General features: G+C 38.8%; 1 protein-coding gene across 11 annotated transcripts in view; it reads left to right on the plus strand.

Annotated features, from left to right (window-relative positions):
* RBFOX2 (RNA binding fox-1 homolog 2) overlaps positions 1–18,401 on the plus strand; it is a 258,605-nt gene that overhangs the window by 207,942 nt on the left and 32,262 nt on the right. For 5 of the 11 annotated variants that reach the window (XM_065887097.1, XM_065887098.1, XM_065887100.1 and 2 more), the window contains exons 4-5: positions 14,315–14,458; positions 17,658–17,711. In XM_065887097.1, the coding sequence (XP_065743169.1) occupies positions 14,315–14,458; positions 17,658–17,711 (198 nt within the window). Of the gene's footprint in view, positions 1–14,311; positions 14,459–17,657; positions 17,712–18,401 lie in introns of all 11 variants that reach the window. The other 6 variants (XM_065887096.1, XM_065887099.1, XM_065887108.1 and 3 more) reach the window with 3 other exon arrangements.

Here is an 18,401-nt window from a genome sequence, read left to right on the forward strand (position 1 = left end):
TTAAAAATTGAGATTATTGTCTCTGGTGTTTATATATATAATTTTTACATAATTCTGACTCGTGGTTTTAAAAAAATAAGTGACTCGCTGTGGTTTTTGTTAACTGTGATACTGGTTTTTGTTTCCTGGGGTAATATATGGTAATATTACATATACAAATGATGCCATTTAGAATTCTTTTTTATAACACTTTGACCCACTAAGAAAATAGAACTAGATATTTTCTTTTTTGCGGTATGCGAGCCTCTCACCGTTGTGGCCTCTCCCGTTGCGGAGCACAGGCTCCGGACGCGCAGGCTCAGCGGCCATGGCTCACGGGCCCAGCCACTCCGCGGCATGTGGGATCTTCCAGGACCGGGGCACGAACCCGCGTCCCCTGCATCGGCAGGCGGACTCTCAACCACTGCGCCACCAGGGAAGCCCCAGAACTAGATATTTTCTGAAGAAAATTGAGTTACTAGTTTATTGGGAAAATGTTAGCTGACATTTAAATGCCCAAACAAGACTAGATTCTCAGAATTTGACTTGTAGCAATATTCAGATACACAGAAGAAATACTTAAGCATTTCTCTTTAAAATAACTAAATCTAAACATACTTTTGCTCAAGTAAGGAATTATTCTACATAAATGTAAATTCAATTTTTTATGCCCCCAAAATTGTGTTTGGTGTTAGCACTGGAAAAAATAATTTTATATGCATAGGTATTCTTGGTATGTTATTTTAGCACTGTGAAATTACCCTGATTTTCAGTAACTAAGTATATAAGCCAAGATTTCACTTTTTAGAAAGATATTCTATCATGTTAGGAGTACTCTTTAAGAAGGAATTCATAAGATCTAATTCCACCAGTTTTAACCCAGTATATACTCCATTATAAACATTTATAAAATTGCTTTAAATTTTAGATGCTAACAAGTCTAGTTGATGGATCTTCATGGATTGTAGTACCAAATTTTTCTTTAAGGCACTGTAAAATGACATAATGAAAACTGTCCCAACTCACTTTCTAAAATATTATCAGGAGAGACTGAATTTTTTTTTTTTTTTTTTTTTTGCAGTACACGGGCCTCTCAGTGTTGTGGCCTCTCCCGTTGTGGAGCATAGGCTCCGGACGCGCAGGCCCAGCAGCCATGGCTCACGGGTCCAGCCGCTCCGCGGCATGTGGGATCTTCCCGGACTGGGGCACAAACCCGTGTCCCCTGCATCGGCAGGCGGACTCTTAACCACTGCGCCACCAGGGAAGCCCTGAATTTTTTTTAAAGCTGTTTTTTAAAAACTGTTTCTATTTATATAATATTGTGGTTAGGGCGCTTGAGCTAGGAAACCAGATTGAGTTAGGTTTAGCTCCCAGCTCCTTCCATTTGCTAAATGTATAACCCTGAGAGAATTATAACTAATGCTCATTTTCCTCACCTGTAAAACTGGTGATACTAGTTCCTAACTCATAGGGTTGTTTTTAGGATTAAATGAGAAAATGTACAGCAAGTACTTTGTATAATGCCTGGCACATAACAAATATTCAATAAATATTAGCTATAATACTATTGGTATATAATTATTACATTTCAAAGAAGGTGTTATAGGCAGTTCTTAAGTTAAAATAATACAAATTAACAGGCTGTCCAATTATATATCTCTTTTCTCTTTTGCCATTTTTTTCCCTCATACCCTTGTGAGCTTGTGCTCAAGGGCCATCCTGATAAAAGCAGTATTTTTCAAAGTGAATTTTATATTTTGATCCACAAAAATGAATGAATGAGTGAATGAATGAATGATATATATAATATATGTTTAGGGAGAAAGGTGAGTTTTCTGTCTCCAGAATTCACAGGAAACCTTTTAACTTTGTTTAGTCCAGTATTTCCCAAATTTATTTGACCATGAAACTCATTTTCTACAAAATACCAGTTAACATCCTGCAGAACTGTCATTCTACCCTTTGGGAAGTATTGCTCTATGATTTTTGAAGCATGTATACACACACGTATCCTTTAGATGTACTTAAAGCTGTTTTGGGCAATGACCTTTCCATTAGATTTTCGCGGGTATAAAATACATCAGTCTTATTTAATACAAGTTTGAATCATTCAAAATGGAAATAGTGTGATATAGAAAAATTAACGACACTTCACTTTTGTGCAGATTTTAAACTGTTAACAAAATTCAACTGAGTAAATTTAAAAGCTCTTATTGGCTTTATTCAGTAATTCATGAATTCGGTGGCATCCAATCTAGCACATAGAAAGGAGCTCTGAGTAAAATTGTCATTATATGCAGATGACACGATATAGAAAACCCTAAAGACTCCACACAGAAACTATTAGACCTGATAAACCAATTCAGCAAGGTAGCAGGATACAAGATTAGCATTGCATTTCTTTCTTTACACTAACAATGAAATATCAGAAGGGGAAAGTAAAAAAACAGTCCCTTTAAAATCACATCAAAAAATAAAATAAAATAAAATAAAATACTTAGGAATAAACCTGACAAGGCGGTGAAAGAATATGCTGAAAACTATAAAACGTTAATAAAGGAAATTGAAGATGATTCAAAGAAATGGAAAGATATCCCATGCTCTTGGATTGGAAGAATTAATATTGTTAAAATGGCCATACTACCCAAAGCAATCTACAGATTTAATGCAATCCCTATCAAATTACTCATGACATTTTTCACAAAACCAAAACAAGTAGTCCTAAAATTTGTATGGAACCATAAAAGACCCAGAATTGCCAAAGCAATCCTGAGGAAAAAGAAAAACGCTGGAGGCATAACCTTCTCAGACTTCAGACAATACTACAAAACTACAGTAATCAAAACAGTCTGGTATTGGCACAAAAGCAGACATATGGATCAATGGCACAGAATAGAGAGCCCAAAATAAATCCACACACCTACTGTCAATTACTCTTCAACAAAGGAGACAAAAACATACAATGGAGAAAAGACAGTCTCTTCAGCAAGTGGTGTTGGGAAAGCTGGACAACCACATGTAAATCAATGAAGATGGAACACTCCCTCACACCCTACACAAAAGTAAACTTAAAATGGCTTAAAGACTTAAATATAAGACATAACATCATTAAACTCCTAAAAGAGAACATAGCCAAAACATTCTCTGACATAAATCATAGTAATCTTTTCTTAGGTCAGTCTCCCAAGGCAATAGAAATAAAAGCAAAAGTAAACAAATGGGACCTAATCAAACGTATAAGCTTTTATACAGCAAAGGAAACCATAAACAAAATGAAAAGACAGCCTATGGACTGGGAGAGAATATTTGCAGCAATGCAACTGACAAGGGTTTAATTTCCAAAATATACAAACAGCTCATACAACTCAACAGCAGAATAAACAACCCAATCAAAAAATGGGCAGAAGACCTAAATAGGCATTTCTCCAAAGAAGACATACAGATGGTCAATAGGCACATGAAAAGATGCTCAACTTCACTAATTATTAGAGAAATGCAAATCAAAACAACGAGGGGACTTCCCTGGTGGTCCAGTGGTAAAGAGTCTGCCTTCCAGTGCAGGGGACATGGGTTCGATTCCCTGGTTGGGGAACTAAGCTCCTACATTCCGCGGGGCAACTAATCCCACGTGCCACAACTACTGAACTCGAGTGCCTCAACTAGAGAGCCCGTGTGCCGCAAACTACAGAGCACACGCACTCTGGAGCCCACGCGCCACAACTAGAGAAGAGAAAATGTGCACACCACAACTATAAGAAGCGCGCTCACCACAACAAAGAGCCTGCACTCTGCAACGAAAGATCCCACGTGCCGCAATGGAGATCCCACGTGCCGCAACTAAGACCCCACGCAGCCATGAAAATAAGATAAATATTTTTTTTAAAAAAACAATGAGGTAGGGGCTTCCTAGGTGACGCAGTGGTTGAGAGTCCGCCTGCCGATGCGGGGGACATGGGTTCATGCCCTGGTCCGGGAAGATCCCACATGCCACGGAGCCGTGGCTGCTGAGCCTGCGTGTCCGGAGCCTGTGCTCCGCAACGGGAGAGGCCACAACAATGAGAGGCCCACGTAACGCAGAAAAAACACAAAAAAAGCAATGAGGTGTCACCTCACACCAGTCAGAATGGCCATCATTAAAACATCTACAAATAATAAATGCTGGAGAGGGTGTGGAAAAAGGGGGACCTCCTACATTGTTGGTGGGAATGTACATCAGTGCAGCCACTATGAATAGCACTATGGAGGTTCCTTAAGAAACTAAAAATAGAGTTGCCATATGATCCAGCTGTCCCACTCCTGGGCATATGTCTGGAGAAAACTGTAATTCAATGTTCACAGCACCCCAGTGTTCATAGCAGCGCTATTTACAATAGCCAAGACATGGAAGCAACCTAAATGTCCATCAACAGATGAATGGATAAAGAAGATGTGGCACATGTATACAACAGAATACTACTCAACCATAAAAAAAAAGAATGAAATAATGCCATTTGCAGCAACGTGGATGGACTTAGAGATTATCATACTAAGTGAAGTAAGTCAGAAAGAGAAAGACAAATATCATATCACTTATATGTGAAATCTAAAATATGATACAGATGAACTTATTTACAAAACAGAAACAGACTCAGACATAGAAAACAAATTTATGGTTATCAAAGGGGAAAAGGGAGGGGATAAATTAGGAGTTTGGGATTAGAAGATACAAACTACTATATATAAAATAGATAGACAACAGTATGTGTATATATATATATAACTGAATCACTTTGCTGTGTACCAGAAAGTAACCCAATATTGTAAATCAACTAAACTTCAATTGGAAGGAAGGAAGAAAGAAAGAAGCTCAGAAAAGCTGTACAGGATAAGATTTTATAGGCAGAGGGAACAGGAACAAGGAGGTTATACTGGGCATTTGCTGATTGGTTAAAGCATTTCCTTATATGGAGCAAAGGAAAATCTTGGAGCCTTGGAGTCTTGGGTCAGGTAACTTCTGCTGAGTAGACAACTTAATTGGTTGACCTAGACCTTTCTTTTCTGGGAGAGCAGAGCATAGAAACTTAAGTTTTGGTTTACTGACATGGGGATTTGCTTGAGCAACTTCATCTTGAGTCTGATGTGATCCCTTTAAGAAAACCAATATGAATCTTCCCAAATAAGAACTGTGTTAATAATTGCTTAATTTCAAATCTGTATGAATTGTGTGGCAGTTCATGTGGCAACTCTACTTTTAGCAATTAATAGAAATATCTATTATCTTTGATAAGTTTGGTCTTAAACTTTGCAGCTTTTACAACCATGTCCCTTGCACTATATGTGACTGATTTTATAAAATTGTGAGAATATCTAATTCATCCTATGAGGAGGATTCACTTACACCTTGACTGAAGGCCAATTCCCTATCCAAAAGAAATTGAACCCAACTAGGAATCATTTATATTTTTGTTCGTAAAACGATGAGCTCTTAAGGGAAAATGCTACAGGAGATGAAACTTTGTGACTGGCCTTTTGCAAGTAAAAAAGATTTACAAATTAAACTATTTCTAATTTGGGAATAGATAATAGTACTATTAGATTAAATTTTTTTTTTCTTCATCATGCCAACAGTTTGAAACAGATGGGCTTTTCAGCCTATTTCTGACTTTTATAAGTGGTCTGACCCACATATTTAATATGAACAACAGTATTTGTCTACAATTGTGCCTGTATATAGTCTTAAACCAACTAAACATTCTGTGATCTAATATTCTGTAGGGCTTAGAATCTGACATCCCAAAATTCTTTTTTCTTTTCTTAGAACTCTTTGTTTTGAAATAGTTTTAGACTTACAGTAAAGTTGCAAAAGGAGTACAGAAAGTTTCTCCATGTTCTTTACCTAACTTCTTCTGATGTGAACATCTTACATAGGTATAGTACAATTTTTAGAACCCGGCAATAAGAAGTGTTGGTACAATATTATTAAGTAAAATATAGACCTTATTCAGTCACCAGTTTTCTGTTCTGAATCCAATCCAGGATCCCACATTGCACTTAGTTGTCATGTCTCCTTATCCCAAAATATTTTAATCATCCTTAGCTTATATCTGAAGTAGTTCTAGGCTCTGAAGAACAGAGAAAGGAAAAAACCTTGTACTTATAGATTTGCTGTAAGATGATTAGCATGTCTCATTTCTGAGGTCTCTGCTTGTTCTACCTCAGCCTTTCATGTATGCGTTGGAGAAGGGCTATAATGCAAGCTCTTCCTTCTTGAGACACTAAGGTTATTATTGAAAGCGAGCCTTGTTTCCCAAAATATTTTATACAAGTCAGCTCAAAACAAATATAGGCTGTGTTGACCTATTTTGCTGCCTTCATTAAAATATGTGCATATAGTATTATGAGATTTTATTAAACACTTGTTTCAGGTTACTTTTGAATACATCCATCTAATTTTGCTTCCTCTAAAAGTACAGTAAATGGTGGTTGTGTCTGTGTGTTTTTAGGAATATAAAAAATAAGAACAGGAGAATTAATCATTTTGGAAGCTAGAAAGCAGATGGCCAATTAGTAACTAACTTAGCAGACCCAAATGAGTTTATCCCTAAGCCAGTAGTGGGAGAAAGCTGAGAAATGATTCAGTTTATACCACAAAAATTTGAATTTCAGAAACATGACTCCAGGGACTTCCCTGGTGGTCCAGTGGTTAAGACTCTGCCCTTACACTGCAGGGGGCATGGATTCTATCCCTGGTCAGGGAACTAAGATCCCACATGCTGCATGGCAAAAATAATAATATAACCAAAAAATAAAATTTTTTTTAAAAACAGTTCTCTCAGAAACATGGCTCCAATTAGATTTGGCAAACTCTTCTCTGGATAACCCAACTCGAGAGGAAGGACTTAAAGATGCATGAGTCAGGGGGTTCCCCAAGAAATTGCTTACCTAACTGAACCTAGAATGAATCACAAAGTCATCAAGCCCCTCTATCCCACCCACTCAGAACTTGCAGTCAGTTTTTAGCTACTTTCCCCACCACAATTCTTTATGATCAAGACAACCAAGGATTACTAGATACCTGGGGAAAACCTACAACATGGAAAATAGAGAATAAAAACTAACAAACTAAAAGAGAAATTTGGAAGAAAAGGAACCCCTTTCTCCTCAGAAATTACCAAAACAATAATTTATATCCTCAGAGAGATAAGAGAAGGTATTGCATCCACTAAACAAGAATGAAATGCTAGTTTTTGTTTGTTTGTTTGTTTGTTTTATTTTTGGCTACGTTGGGTCTTCATTGCTGTGCGTGGGCTTTCTCTAGTTGCAGTGAGCGGGGGCTACTCTTCCTTGCGGTGCGCAGGCTTCTCATTGCGATGGCATCTCTTGTTGCAGAGCACAGGCTCTAGGCACGCGGGCTTCAGTAGTTGTGGCACGTGGGCTCAGTAGTTGTGGCTCACGGGCTCTAGAGCGCAGGCTCAGTAGTTGTGGCACACAGGCTTAGTTGCTCCGCAGCATGTGAGATCTTCCCGGACCAGGGATCGAACCTGTGTACCCCTGCACTGGCAGGCGGATTCTTAACCACTGTGCCACCAGGGAAGTCCCTGAATTGCTAGTTTAAAAGGTGAGGGGAATGGGGGGTTCAGAGAAGAAAAATGAGCCCTTGATATTAAAAACATGTCAACAAAATGAAAAAACTTCATTGGAAGGTTGAAAGATGAGATGGAAGAAAAAGAGGTCTCCAGTCTCTTATCCACAATTCCAAAATTTGTAAAGTTCTGAAAGTCAATAATTTTTTCATAAGTTTGCAGCAAAACTCACAACATATGTATAGTCTTTATCACATTTATGTGAATATGCTTATATTTTGCTACAGAAATATCACTGCTTCACATCTCATTGATAGTGTTACATACGGGTTTACACCATTACTGCCTTTCTAAAAATTCTAAAAGTTCTGAATTCTGATACACATTTGGTCCCAAAGTTTTCAGATAAGAGATTAAGGACTTATATCCCAGAAAATAGAGCCAAAAGACAGAGAGATGGAAAATACAAGAGATAAGAAAGTTAGAGGATCAGTTCAAAAGATCCAATATCTAATAATACAAGTTTCAGGAAGAGAGAAAGACAAAATGTATAGGGTAGGAGTCATCAGCAAAATAATTCAAAAAAGGTCCCAGGACTGAAGGATATTAATTTCCAGCTTAAAAGAGACCACAGAATTCTCAGAAAAATAGAAGAGTATAAAACAAACCCACATTAAAGCCTGTCACTGTGAAATTTTAGAGCACTGGACATCTTTGGATAATCTACAAACCAGAGAGTGGGGGGAAAGTCACATACAAGGAGACAGGAGTCATAATGCCTTCAGATTTCTCAACAACACTGGAAGCTAGGCTACAGTTGAGAGTTACCTTTAAAATTCTGAAGGATTTTTTTTTTTCAACCTAGAATTCTATACCCAGTCAAACTGTCATTAAAATGGGAGGGTAGATGTTTTCAGACATGAATCAGATTCTCAAGAAAACTTTGCTAAATTTAATTTCCTTTTCTTCTCCTTCAGCCTCACAGAGGTGAAAATAAGAAATGAAGGCACAGACAACTAGAGGAAAAATAAATATTGGAGAAAATGGATAATCCATAAATCAAAATATTATTCCTGAATTAATCAAGAGATTCCTTAGTATCTCAGATTATGTATTAAGTCTTATTGTGATAGAGACTTAGAAAGTAATACTTCATCTTGTATTGCCCAGGGTTCTTTTTCAGACCATAACAGAACATTTGTTTACAATGTATAAATAGTTACAATATTTCCATTGTTTCATAGGGGAGTCAGAAAACTAAATCCATTTTCCAGTTACAAGAATTTTTAAAGGTCACTTAAAAATTTTTTTTTTTTAGTCCTCCCTTCTAGAATGAGGTTTTGAGACTTACAAATCTGATTTGCTCTTCAGTGTCAAGTGCCCTGGGTTTCACCTCAATGAAGTAGCCCTCACTGGGGAGGCCAGGGTGTCTGAAGAGTGGATGTATAGGCTTTAGTCGCATGATTGCATTGAGCAGGACCCCTGCTAGTCCTCACTGTAAACAGCCCACAGACTCCAGCCTCTTCTGTTTCACCCCCTGCCCAGTGAATCACGTAGGTCAGAAAATGACCACAGAAGGGAAGAACACAGAACCTTGGGAGGTTATTTATATAGTCAGTAAAGTTGCTCAGCAGTTAACGTAGAAAATAAAACAAACCAGCACTGTATTGGCTGAGAGTTTTCTCAGGACAGTTTAACTGTCCACTTTTCACAAAAATACAGCCTTAAAAACTTCTGTTTACTTCTGCTCTCTGATTTGTGTGTTTCAACGATTAGTAATCTATAGTGAGGTAAACTTAAAGTTGCGAATGACAGATGGGAAATAGGATCTCATTTAACTACATCCAATGTATATTCCCTATTCCTATTTCCACCATGTACCGAAATCTGCTTTTCAGCCTCTTTGAATATCAGTTTAGTAGTTCTCTGGCTTTGTTTCCTTCATGAATGTCAGTGTGCCTTTGCTGGTTTTCTTTCCTCTCCGTTTCCTCCCCTTCATGGCCTGACCTGCTCCTGTTCCCTCGAGGCATAGAATACATGTCACCTCTTGTATAGCTTTCCCTGCCCCTTACCCCATGCCTACCTCCACCTTCAGGCGGGGGTCCTGAGAAAGTGGAGCATGGGATCCACATGGGTTCTTCATTCTAATGAGATAAAAAGAAGAGAGCATGAGTGCAGTGCTAGGAAGGGGGTGGTTTAGCATATGACATTGGGCCACCTGGTTTTTAATTCCTACCCTGCCACTTAATATGTGACCTTGGGCAATGAACTTAACCTCTCCATGCCTTAGTTTCTGCCTTTGTCAATTGGAGGACAATAACAGTACCTGTCTCATAGATTACTGTGAGGATTGAAGAAAATAATACATGTAAAGTACATTCTAATATAGAGCTTAAGAACATGTACTCTGGAGCCAGGCTGCCTGTCTTCAAATCCCTGCTCCATTACTTAGGCAGTCTTTCTACTCCTCAGACTCCTCAGATGGTTGCTAACATCTCTGAGCCAAAAGTGCCTCTGAATCAGATTCTTTTAGCTGAACACAGGGTCAAAAGGAGAGAATCCATTCTGTGTCTTTAAAAAAAACAAAAAAGCAAAAGCTACTGTTAGGGTTGTTGAAAGAATCACAATTAACATATGTAAAATACTTAGGCCAGCGTGTGACAAACAGTTAACACTATTTAAGTATTATTTATTTTTGAAGGCGTAGGTAAGGGTCTATCTTACAGTATGCACTCAAGCGTGCATGCACTCTACTCAATGCTCTGTGGTGACCTAAATGGGAAGGAAATCCAAAAAACATGTAGCTGACTCACTTTCCTGTACAGTATAAACACACAACATTCTAAAGCAACTATACCCCAATAACAATTTTTTTAAAAAGTAATACTTGCTGTTTTACAGGGAATTCCCATTTTTCAACAAAATTCAAAAAAAGAAGTGGAGAGACGAAAGGGTCTGAGGTTGAAAGAGAGGAAAGCGAGTTAAAACCATGATAGGATGCCACTGCCTCCCACCCGAATAGTTAAAATGAAAATGACGATACTAAAAACAGCTGGAACTTGCACACACTGCTGATGGAGTGTAAGTTAGTACAGCCACTTTGCAAAACTGATAGTATCTTTGAAGGCTGGACCTAGACATATCCTTGATCCAACAAATCCAATCCTCGATGTCTATTCACCCAACAGAAATGCCTGCTCCTGTGTACCCAGAGATGTGTAACAATATTTATAGGAACATTATCCTTAATAGCCAAAAACTGGAAGCAGCTCAAATTCTGTATGGTTATAAAGTGTACAACAGTGTGTGTGTTATTATGATGCGTAAAAGAAGCCAGACACAAAAAAGTACATAATGTATGATTCCTTTTTTTTTTTTTTTTTTTAAGTTCAAAAATGATAGAACTAATCTATGGAGTTAGAAGTCAGGATGGTGGTGATCCTTCGGCAGGGGAGTGGAAACTGGAGTGGGGCCCACAGGTGATGCTGGAGTTCTGTGGCTTAATCTAATTTGATGGTTACGTGAGTGTATTTTCTTTGTGAAAATTCATGCAGCTGTATTCTTATGACTTACGCATTTGTTAGCTATGTATGTTAAACTTCAATTTATAAATGTATTTAAAATCAGAAGTCTTAAGAATTTTGGAAATAATGTTTCACTTTTTCTACTTGCTAAGTCTCCGGAGAATTAAAGATTTCATACTTTTAAATAATGTAGGTGTTTACCACAAGGCTGGAAAATTAACCAATCTGGCTTCTTCTTCATCAGTTGTGTCTTCTGGACTGTAAAATAATATTCTCAAGAACAGAAATTAAGTACCTCAGGCAACATACTTGGAAGTAATGGTTAGTTTTCATTTATCCTGCCACCTCACATACCCTTTTACAGACTACATAGTCTACATATATAAGCTATATATAAAACTATGGTTTGGAGCTAGAATCGGTCTTTTTAACCTTTGTCTGAGTGATAACACTGTCATCCTTCAGATCAGATCTGGTGGTTTTAAAGTGTGATTGAAGAAAGGGTTTTATGTGATCCAGCTGTGAGATGTGAGAGGGAAGTTGGAAGGTGCTCGAATGAGCATCACTTGTAATTGATGCTTGTGCTCGTTGCTTTGGTGTCCATGACGCTGCTTTTTAGTAACTTAGTGAGTTTTATCTTTGAATGGAATGTGTTTTGTTTAGTCTGCATTGTGCCCAGATTGAGGATTGAAAACCTTACACTTTGGCAGAACATGGCTTTGTAGCTCTTTCCTTTCCTGCTATTTTTGTACCATGTGAATAATTGCACAGTGAGGCCACCTGCGAGGCCTGAATGGAAGGAGATAAAAGCGGCCATCCCTTAGATTGACACTTGAAAAGCTGGTATACATTTGGAGTTCATTCCTGTTTATCCTTTATATGTTAAAGTCTCAAACTTCATTTCAACATGATTCAAACATCTCTGAGCCAAAGGTATCTCTGGTTCAGTTTCTATTAGCTGAACGCTGGGTCGGAGTAGGGGGACCCATTCCGTGTCACCCAGAATCTGCTAGAGGGACTCAGTTCTCATTCAACTGAGATAATAAGAACAGCAAGTTCCACTCCTGTTTTAAGTGTGTTGGTTTAATCATATCATTGAGCCATCCAGTGTGGCATGTGCTTCACAGGGAATAGTAAAAACATAAGGTTCTTAAATTGTCAAATTAATACTTCAAAGTAAATGTTTTTTGAATGCCTAGAATGTATCACACCTGTTAGGTATTTGTCAGAAGTATTTCTCAACGTAGCAATTTTTTGAGGACTTAACTGAAGAAGAATTAAATTAACACATGCCTAGGACATTGCAAAAGAGATTCATGATTAAAAATGCACACCCAGGGCTTCCCTGGTGGCGCAGTGGTTGAGAGTCCGCCTGCCGATGCAGGGGACATGGGTTCGTGCCCTGGTCCGGGAAGATCCCACATGCCGCGGAGCGGCTAGGCCCGTGAGCCATGGCCGCTGAGCCTGCGCGTCCAGAGCCTGTGCTCCGCAACGGGAGAGGCCACAACAGTGAGAGGCCCGCGTACCGCAAAAAAAAAAAAAAAAAAAAAAAATGCACACCCACACTCACCCATATTCTTTCACTATGGATATATACAAATCTAGCATTTATGGGTATGTAGTAGGTTAGGCAGGGTCCCTTCAAGCCTTTCCCAACAGATTTTTCTAAATGCAACTTTGCTCTGGGCTACAGAAGGGTAGCTTCCCTTTGCTGAAGTAGCAGGAATCGCATAAATTAGGGAGGAGAGTACAGATTGGTTTCAGAGTAAGAAGCTTCTTCAGTTTTTGAGCAAAGGGCCCTTTGTCACTAGGTGTCTCCTCTTCATAAATAATGTTACAGTACTTTGGTAACCCAGTAGTCATACACCCTGGAACTAATAGAGGGAATGAAATATAAAAATATTCCCTTATTTCCTGAAATGATGGACCAGAAATACTGGTATCTCCACAACTAAGTATTATACCACAGACTCTTTATTTTCAAAATGGAAAGATCTCAAAAATAGGAACTTCAGGCTTCCCAGGTGGCACAGTGGTTGAGAGTCCACCTGCCGATGCAGGGGACACGGGTTCGTGCCCCGGTTCCGGGAAGATCCCACATGCCGCGGAGCGGCTGGGTCCGTGAGCCATGGCCTCTGAGCCTGCGCATCTGGAGCCTGTGCTCCACAACGGGAGAGGCCACAACAGTGAGAGGCCCGTGTATCGCAAAAAAAAAGGAACTTCTATAAGAATCTAAGAACAAAGTACTATTTTTATTTTTTTAATTTATTATTTTTTTTATTTGTTTGTTTATTTATTTATGGCTGTGTTGGATCTTCGGTGCTGCACGCAGGCTTTCTCTAGTTGTGGTGAGAGGGGACTACTCTTCGTTGCGGTGCGTGGGCTTCTCGTTGCAATGGCGGAGCACGGGCCCTAGGCACGCGGGCTTCAGAAGTTGTGGCACGCAGGCTCAGTAGTTGTGGCGCACGGGCTTAGTTGCTCCGTGGCATGTGGGATCTTCCTGGACCAGGGCTCGAACCCGTGTCCCCTGCATTGACAGGTGGATTCTTAACCACTGTGCCACCAGGGAAGTCCCAATGTACTATTTTTATATCTTGTTTTCCTAATGTATCTCCATGTGATCTTTTTTTTTTTGGCTGCATCAGGTCTTAGTTGCGGCACGCAGGCTCTTCATTATTGTGCATGGGCTTCTCTCTAGTTGTGGTGTGCAGGTTTTCTCCTCTCTAGTTGAGGCACATAGGCTCCAGGCCACAAGGGCTCCATAGTTGTGGCCCTTGGGCTCCAGAGCGCATGGGCTCTGTAGTTTGAGGCACGCGGGCTCTAGTGCGTGAGCTCAGTAGTTGTGGCCCATGGGCTTAGTTGCCCCATGGCATGTGGGATCTTAGTTCCCTGACCAGGGATCGAACCTTCGTCCCCTGCATTGTAAGGTGGATTCTTTACCACTGGACCACCAGGGAAGTTCCTCTCCATGTGATCTTGAGCAAGTCACTTAGTGTTTCTAGTATCTCCCACTTTACTAATGTACTATAAATATGCAAAAGACCTAAATTTTTTGGTAAACTATAGCATTTTGAACACAGATAACATCTTTGGTTTTTTTCTCTTTGAAAGGACAGCTGTAATTTTTGCTTAAAGACACACTGTTTGAGAATGATTGGGGTGGGGGAGGACTTCAGTTATTTTATGTAATTCTTGTGAAATAATTGTATTTATTTTTCCCTTAATGTTGTTTATTTCTTTGCTTAGCAGACAGAAGGGGGCGCACAGACAGAAGGCCAGCAGTCACAGACGCAAAGTAGTGAAAATTCAGAGAGTAAATCTACCCCTAAACGCCTGCATGTCTCTAATATTCCTTTCCGCTTCCGGGATCCTGACCTCCGGCAGATGTTTGGGGTAAGTCTCTGAAGTCCTTTTATGGTTTTACAATGAAAATATACTTTAACTCACCAGATGTATTATTAGTCATTACTACTTTAGGATAAAATTACAAGTATGTTGAGAAAGATCCTGAGGTAAATCATTATTTTCATCAGCCTTTAGAAACTTTCCCATCTCCTGGCCTATTCTAGACATTATCCTTGCAAATTCTCACATACATAAGATGACTCCACAACCCAGTTTGCCTGGGACTGAGGGGTTTCTTAGGACGTTCAGAAAACCGAAGCACTGAAATCAGGACAAGACAGTAATCCCTGCCTTTCAAAGGGTTATGAATTAAGTAAAATCATATCTGTGATCTAAAATCAGGTATAGGGGGTTAGTTTGCTGCCTGGCGTGTTCTTCCAGCTGTTTACTTCCTCCAAGAATTGCTGTCACGAAAACGAAGTATAATAGCAAATATTTAAGTTACTCAGAAATGAATGGCTGCTGAGAATCTTAATTCATTTTTGGGGCTAAGGTGTTGTTGCCTGTTTTAATTTGATCAAACACTTAACTTGAACTAGGAGTAAGAAATAATTGATTTTTGTTTTAATTATTTGGATAGCAGCCTAATGCTTTGTCAGAAAAGCAAATACCCTTCTTTAAGTCTCGGTTGTGGCCACTTAATGGCGACAAGACCCTGGAGCAGAGTTCTGTCACTTACAGCTGACTTCCTGGATGTGTTTTCTACACCAAAGGCAAGGCCAGGGTTGAGATTTAATGGTATTTTTGAAGCACTGGAAGAGCTTTTCAACATGAAACGGTAGCCAGCTATTCTCCAGCTCTACAGAAAAGAGAGCAACAGAAAATATAAAGGGCAACATAAAGAATTTAGGTTATGGCACTTCCCTGGTGGCACAGTGGTTGGGAGTCCGTCTGCCAGTGCAGGGGACACAGGTTCGAGCCCTGGTCCAGAAAGATCCCACATGCTGTGGAGCAACTGAGCCTGTGCACCACAGTTGCTGAGCCTGTGCTCTGGAGCCCACAAGCCACAACTACTGAGCCCGCATGCCACAACTACTGAGCCCACATGCCACAACTACTGAAGCCCGCATGCCTGGAGCCCATGCTCCACAACAAGAGAAGCCACCGCAATGAGAAGCCTGCACACTGCCTCAATGAGTAACCCCCACTCACCTCAACTAGACAAAGCCCACACGTAGCAACGAAGACCCAACGCAGCCAAAAATAATAAATAAATTTAAAAAGAAAAAAGAATTTGGGTTATGTTTAAGAAGAAACTTCCCAGGAGTATGAGTTACTAGGTTCTCTACTGAATTATCAGAGATAATATGGAACCTTAATCTCTGGAGGTCTGTGAAAATGGAATGCATCCTCATCTGTCAGAAGTGTTTTCTCTGTTGAGGCAGAAAAATAGTGTCCACTAAAGATCTGCCTAGACCAGTTGTCAGTGATTTCTTGAAATGTATAATGCCCTTCTCATAAGACACTAAGTGCAAAGAAAATATAAAATTTTCATTGCAGGAGCTACCTGATTGCTGTCTTCTTCCACGTAGTTAGTACCTATCAGTGTTTTAGAAGGACAGTAGCATTGGTAAAGAGCAGAGATTCCATGTTCTATTTTATTTCCATTTTATTACCTCTGCAAACTTGATAAGCACCTTCTTTTAGTCCCATTTTCCTTAACCAGTTCTTACTCTGGAAGGTTATTATAAAGATGAATTAGAAAATGTAAAAGAAAACAAACTCTAAAATACCATACAAATTTCAGTTTTTTGGATAGACATAGAAATAAAATAAAGTGTCCTCCTTCCTAAAATAAGACATTTTCCTCTTCCCTTGATTTTTCTGATTTTCTATTAAATGGTGAAACTGGAATCAAGTCCAGAAGTCTTATTCTAGAAAACTTGGGCTCTTAATACATGTTTTTTTGATAACGATAGAAATGATTCAACCCAATAAGAAAACATGATCTCTGTTTTGCTCTTTTCGTTTGTTAGTTTCTTCACATTTCCCAAAGTCTAGTTTGAAATCCAAGTGAAATAGATAATTGGGTCTGTGAGTCTAGTTCTCAAAGGGAAATGTGAGCCAAAACGATATTGGAGATTTACTGTACATTCCTTCCACTCAGTTCATTCAGGTATTGATTAAAACAGGTAGTTCTATCACCTTGTATATACCTCTCCTCCAGATAATTACTGTGTTATTTGTATGCCCCTCTCATCGGCTATTTAGCTACCGAGCAATAGAGTTATTTAGGTGTTGTATTTTTAGCTTTGATTTTCCAAATGTTAAAATATTTAACTAATTTCGAAACGAAGTTATTATTTTAAATATTCTAGATGATGTTTATTGCAGAAATATTGAAGTGGCAAATAAATATCGATAGAATCATCCATAATGTCCATGAATGTTTGGTATGCTGGAAAATAGCATGTAGCCTATGGAGATAACACATATATATTTATTGATTGGGAAAGTTATTCATAGTATATGAAGTTTAAGAAAAGTAAACACACACAAACACACACACACACACACACACGCCTAAGGAAAAGCTGGGAAGGCTGTATACCAAAATGTTAAGATGTTGGGATTGCAGATGATCTTCATTTTTTGTTTTCCCTTTTCCTTTTTGTTTATCTATACTTTCTATTTTTTTTCAGTAAATGTGGTTTACTTTTATTAATTAAAAAAAAAAAAAAAGGAAGGCCTTACTTGTTAGTCCAATGGTTAAGACTCAGAGCTTCCACTGCAGGGGGCATGGGTTCTATCCCTGGTCAGGGACCTAAAGTCCTGCATGCCATGGGAGGCGTGGCCCAAAAAAACAAGAAAGGGAAGAAAAACAGCCATCAATAGTATATCTTTCTACTTACGATTTCAAAAGTTAGAGATGTAGTTAGGAAAACCCCCAGTTCTTGTCCATGTGAAGAAGCATGTAATACAGTGACGCTGTGAATAACTTCTGAAAACAGCTTCCACTATAAAGAGGTGAATAATGCGTGAGTGAGTGAATTAAAAAAGGAAAAATTATCAGCTCAATGATGAGGAAAAATCAACAACTGATGTTGGGACCTACCAACAAATAGAAACATGGATGTTAAATAAGTAGTTTAAAGAAAAAAAACCACCTCTTCCTCTTTCAGAAGAAAGTAAAGTATATGGATAAAAAGCTGAACATGAGTAAATGTTTTTATTTTTGTCTCTGCAGCAGTTTGGCAAAATCCTAGATGTAGAAATAATCTTTAATGAACGTGGCTCTAAGGTAAGCTCCATTTCAGTGTTGTGTGCTTGGTTTCTTTTAGTTTTGTTTTATTTAAAATAGTAAATAGTCAGAAAACTTAAGCTGTTTTTCAAGCCTGCAAAAAGTATCCCAGTGAGCTAGCTTGACTAGGTTACCTCTAAACATAAGCCACTGCGTGGCCAGATTTCTCCTAAATCTTTCTTAAATTAGGAGAGTGATGGTGTAGAAACGAGAGAGGTTTGAGGGGAGAGTGTGGCCGTAAGGAAGAAAGGCTGTAGGAGATGTCAGTCCTTTCTCAGATTTAAATTTGGCCTAAGCTTCTTATTGTAAAGGACGAGAGAGAAGACTGGAAAAAAGTGAAATTTTGTGAGAATTCTAGTCTGAATTCTACCAGAACAGTTCAGCTTTTAAAAATCGAACTTCAAAATGACATACTTAGAACAAATTTAATATTTCAGTTGTTCAGTTGACTTGTTCTCTCTGTTCAGTAAATTCTGATGAAGCTTGAAAACAGGGAGTAAGTGACTCAGGTATTCACTGTGGATTTCCTCCTTTAAGTTATACCCAGATAGGCAAGCTTCAGGACTGAGAGTCACTTCAATTACAAATACAGTGAGTTGGGGTTTTTTTGCATGAGGGTGAACATAATAATTTACTGTTTTAAATTCCCAATCTGTATGATTTAGAATTTTTATGCACTAAAATAAGCAG

Source organism: Phocoena phocoena, chromosome 11 (assembly GCF_963924675.1).
Source record: "Phocoena phocoena chromosome 11, mPhoPho1.1, whole genome shotgun sequence".
NCBI lineage: Eukaryota > Metazoa > Chordata > Mammalia > Artiodactyla > Phocoenidae > Phocoena > Phocoena phocoena.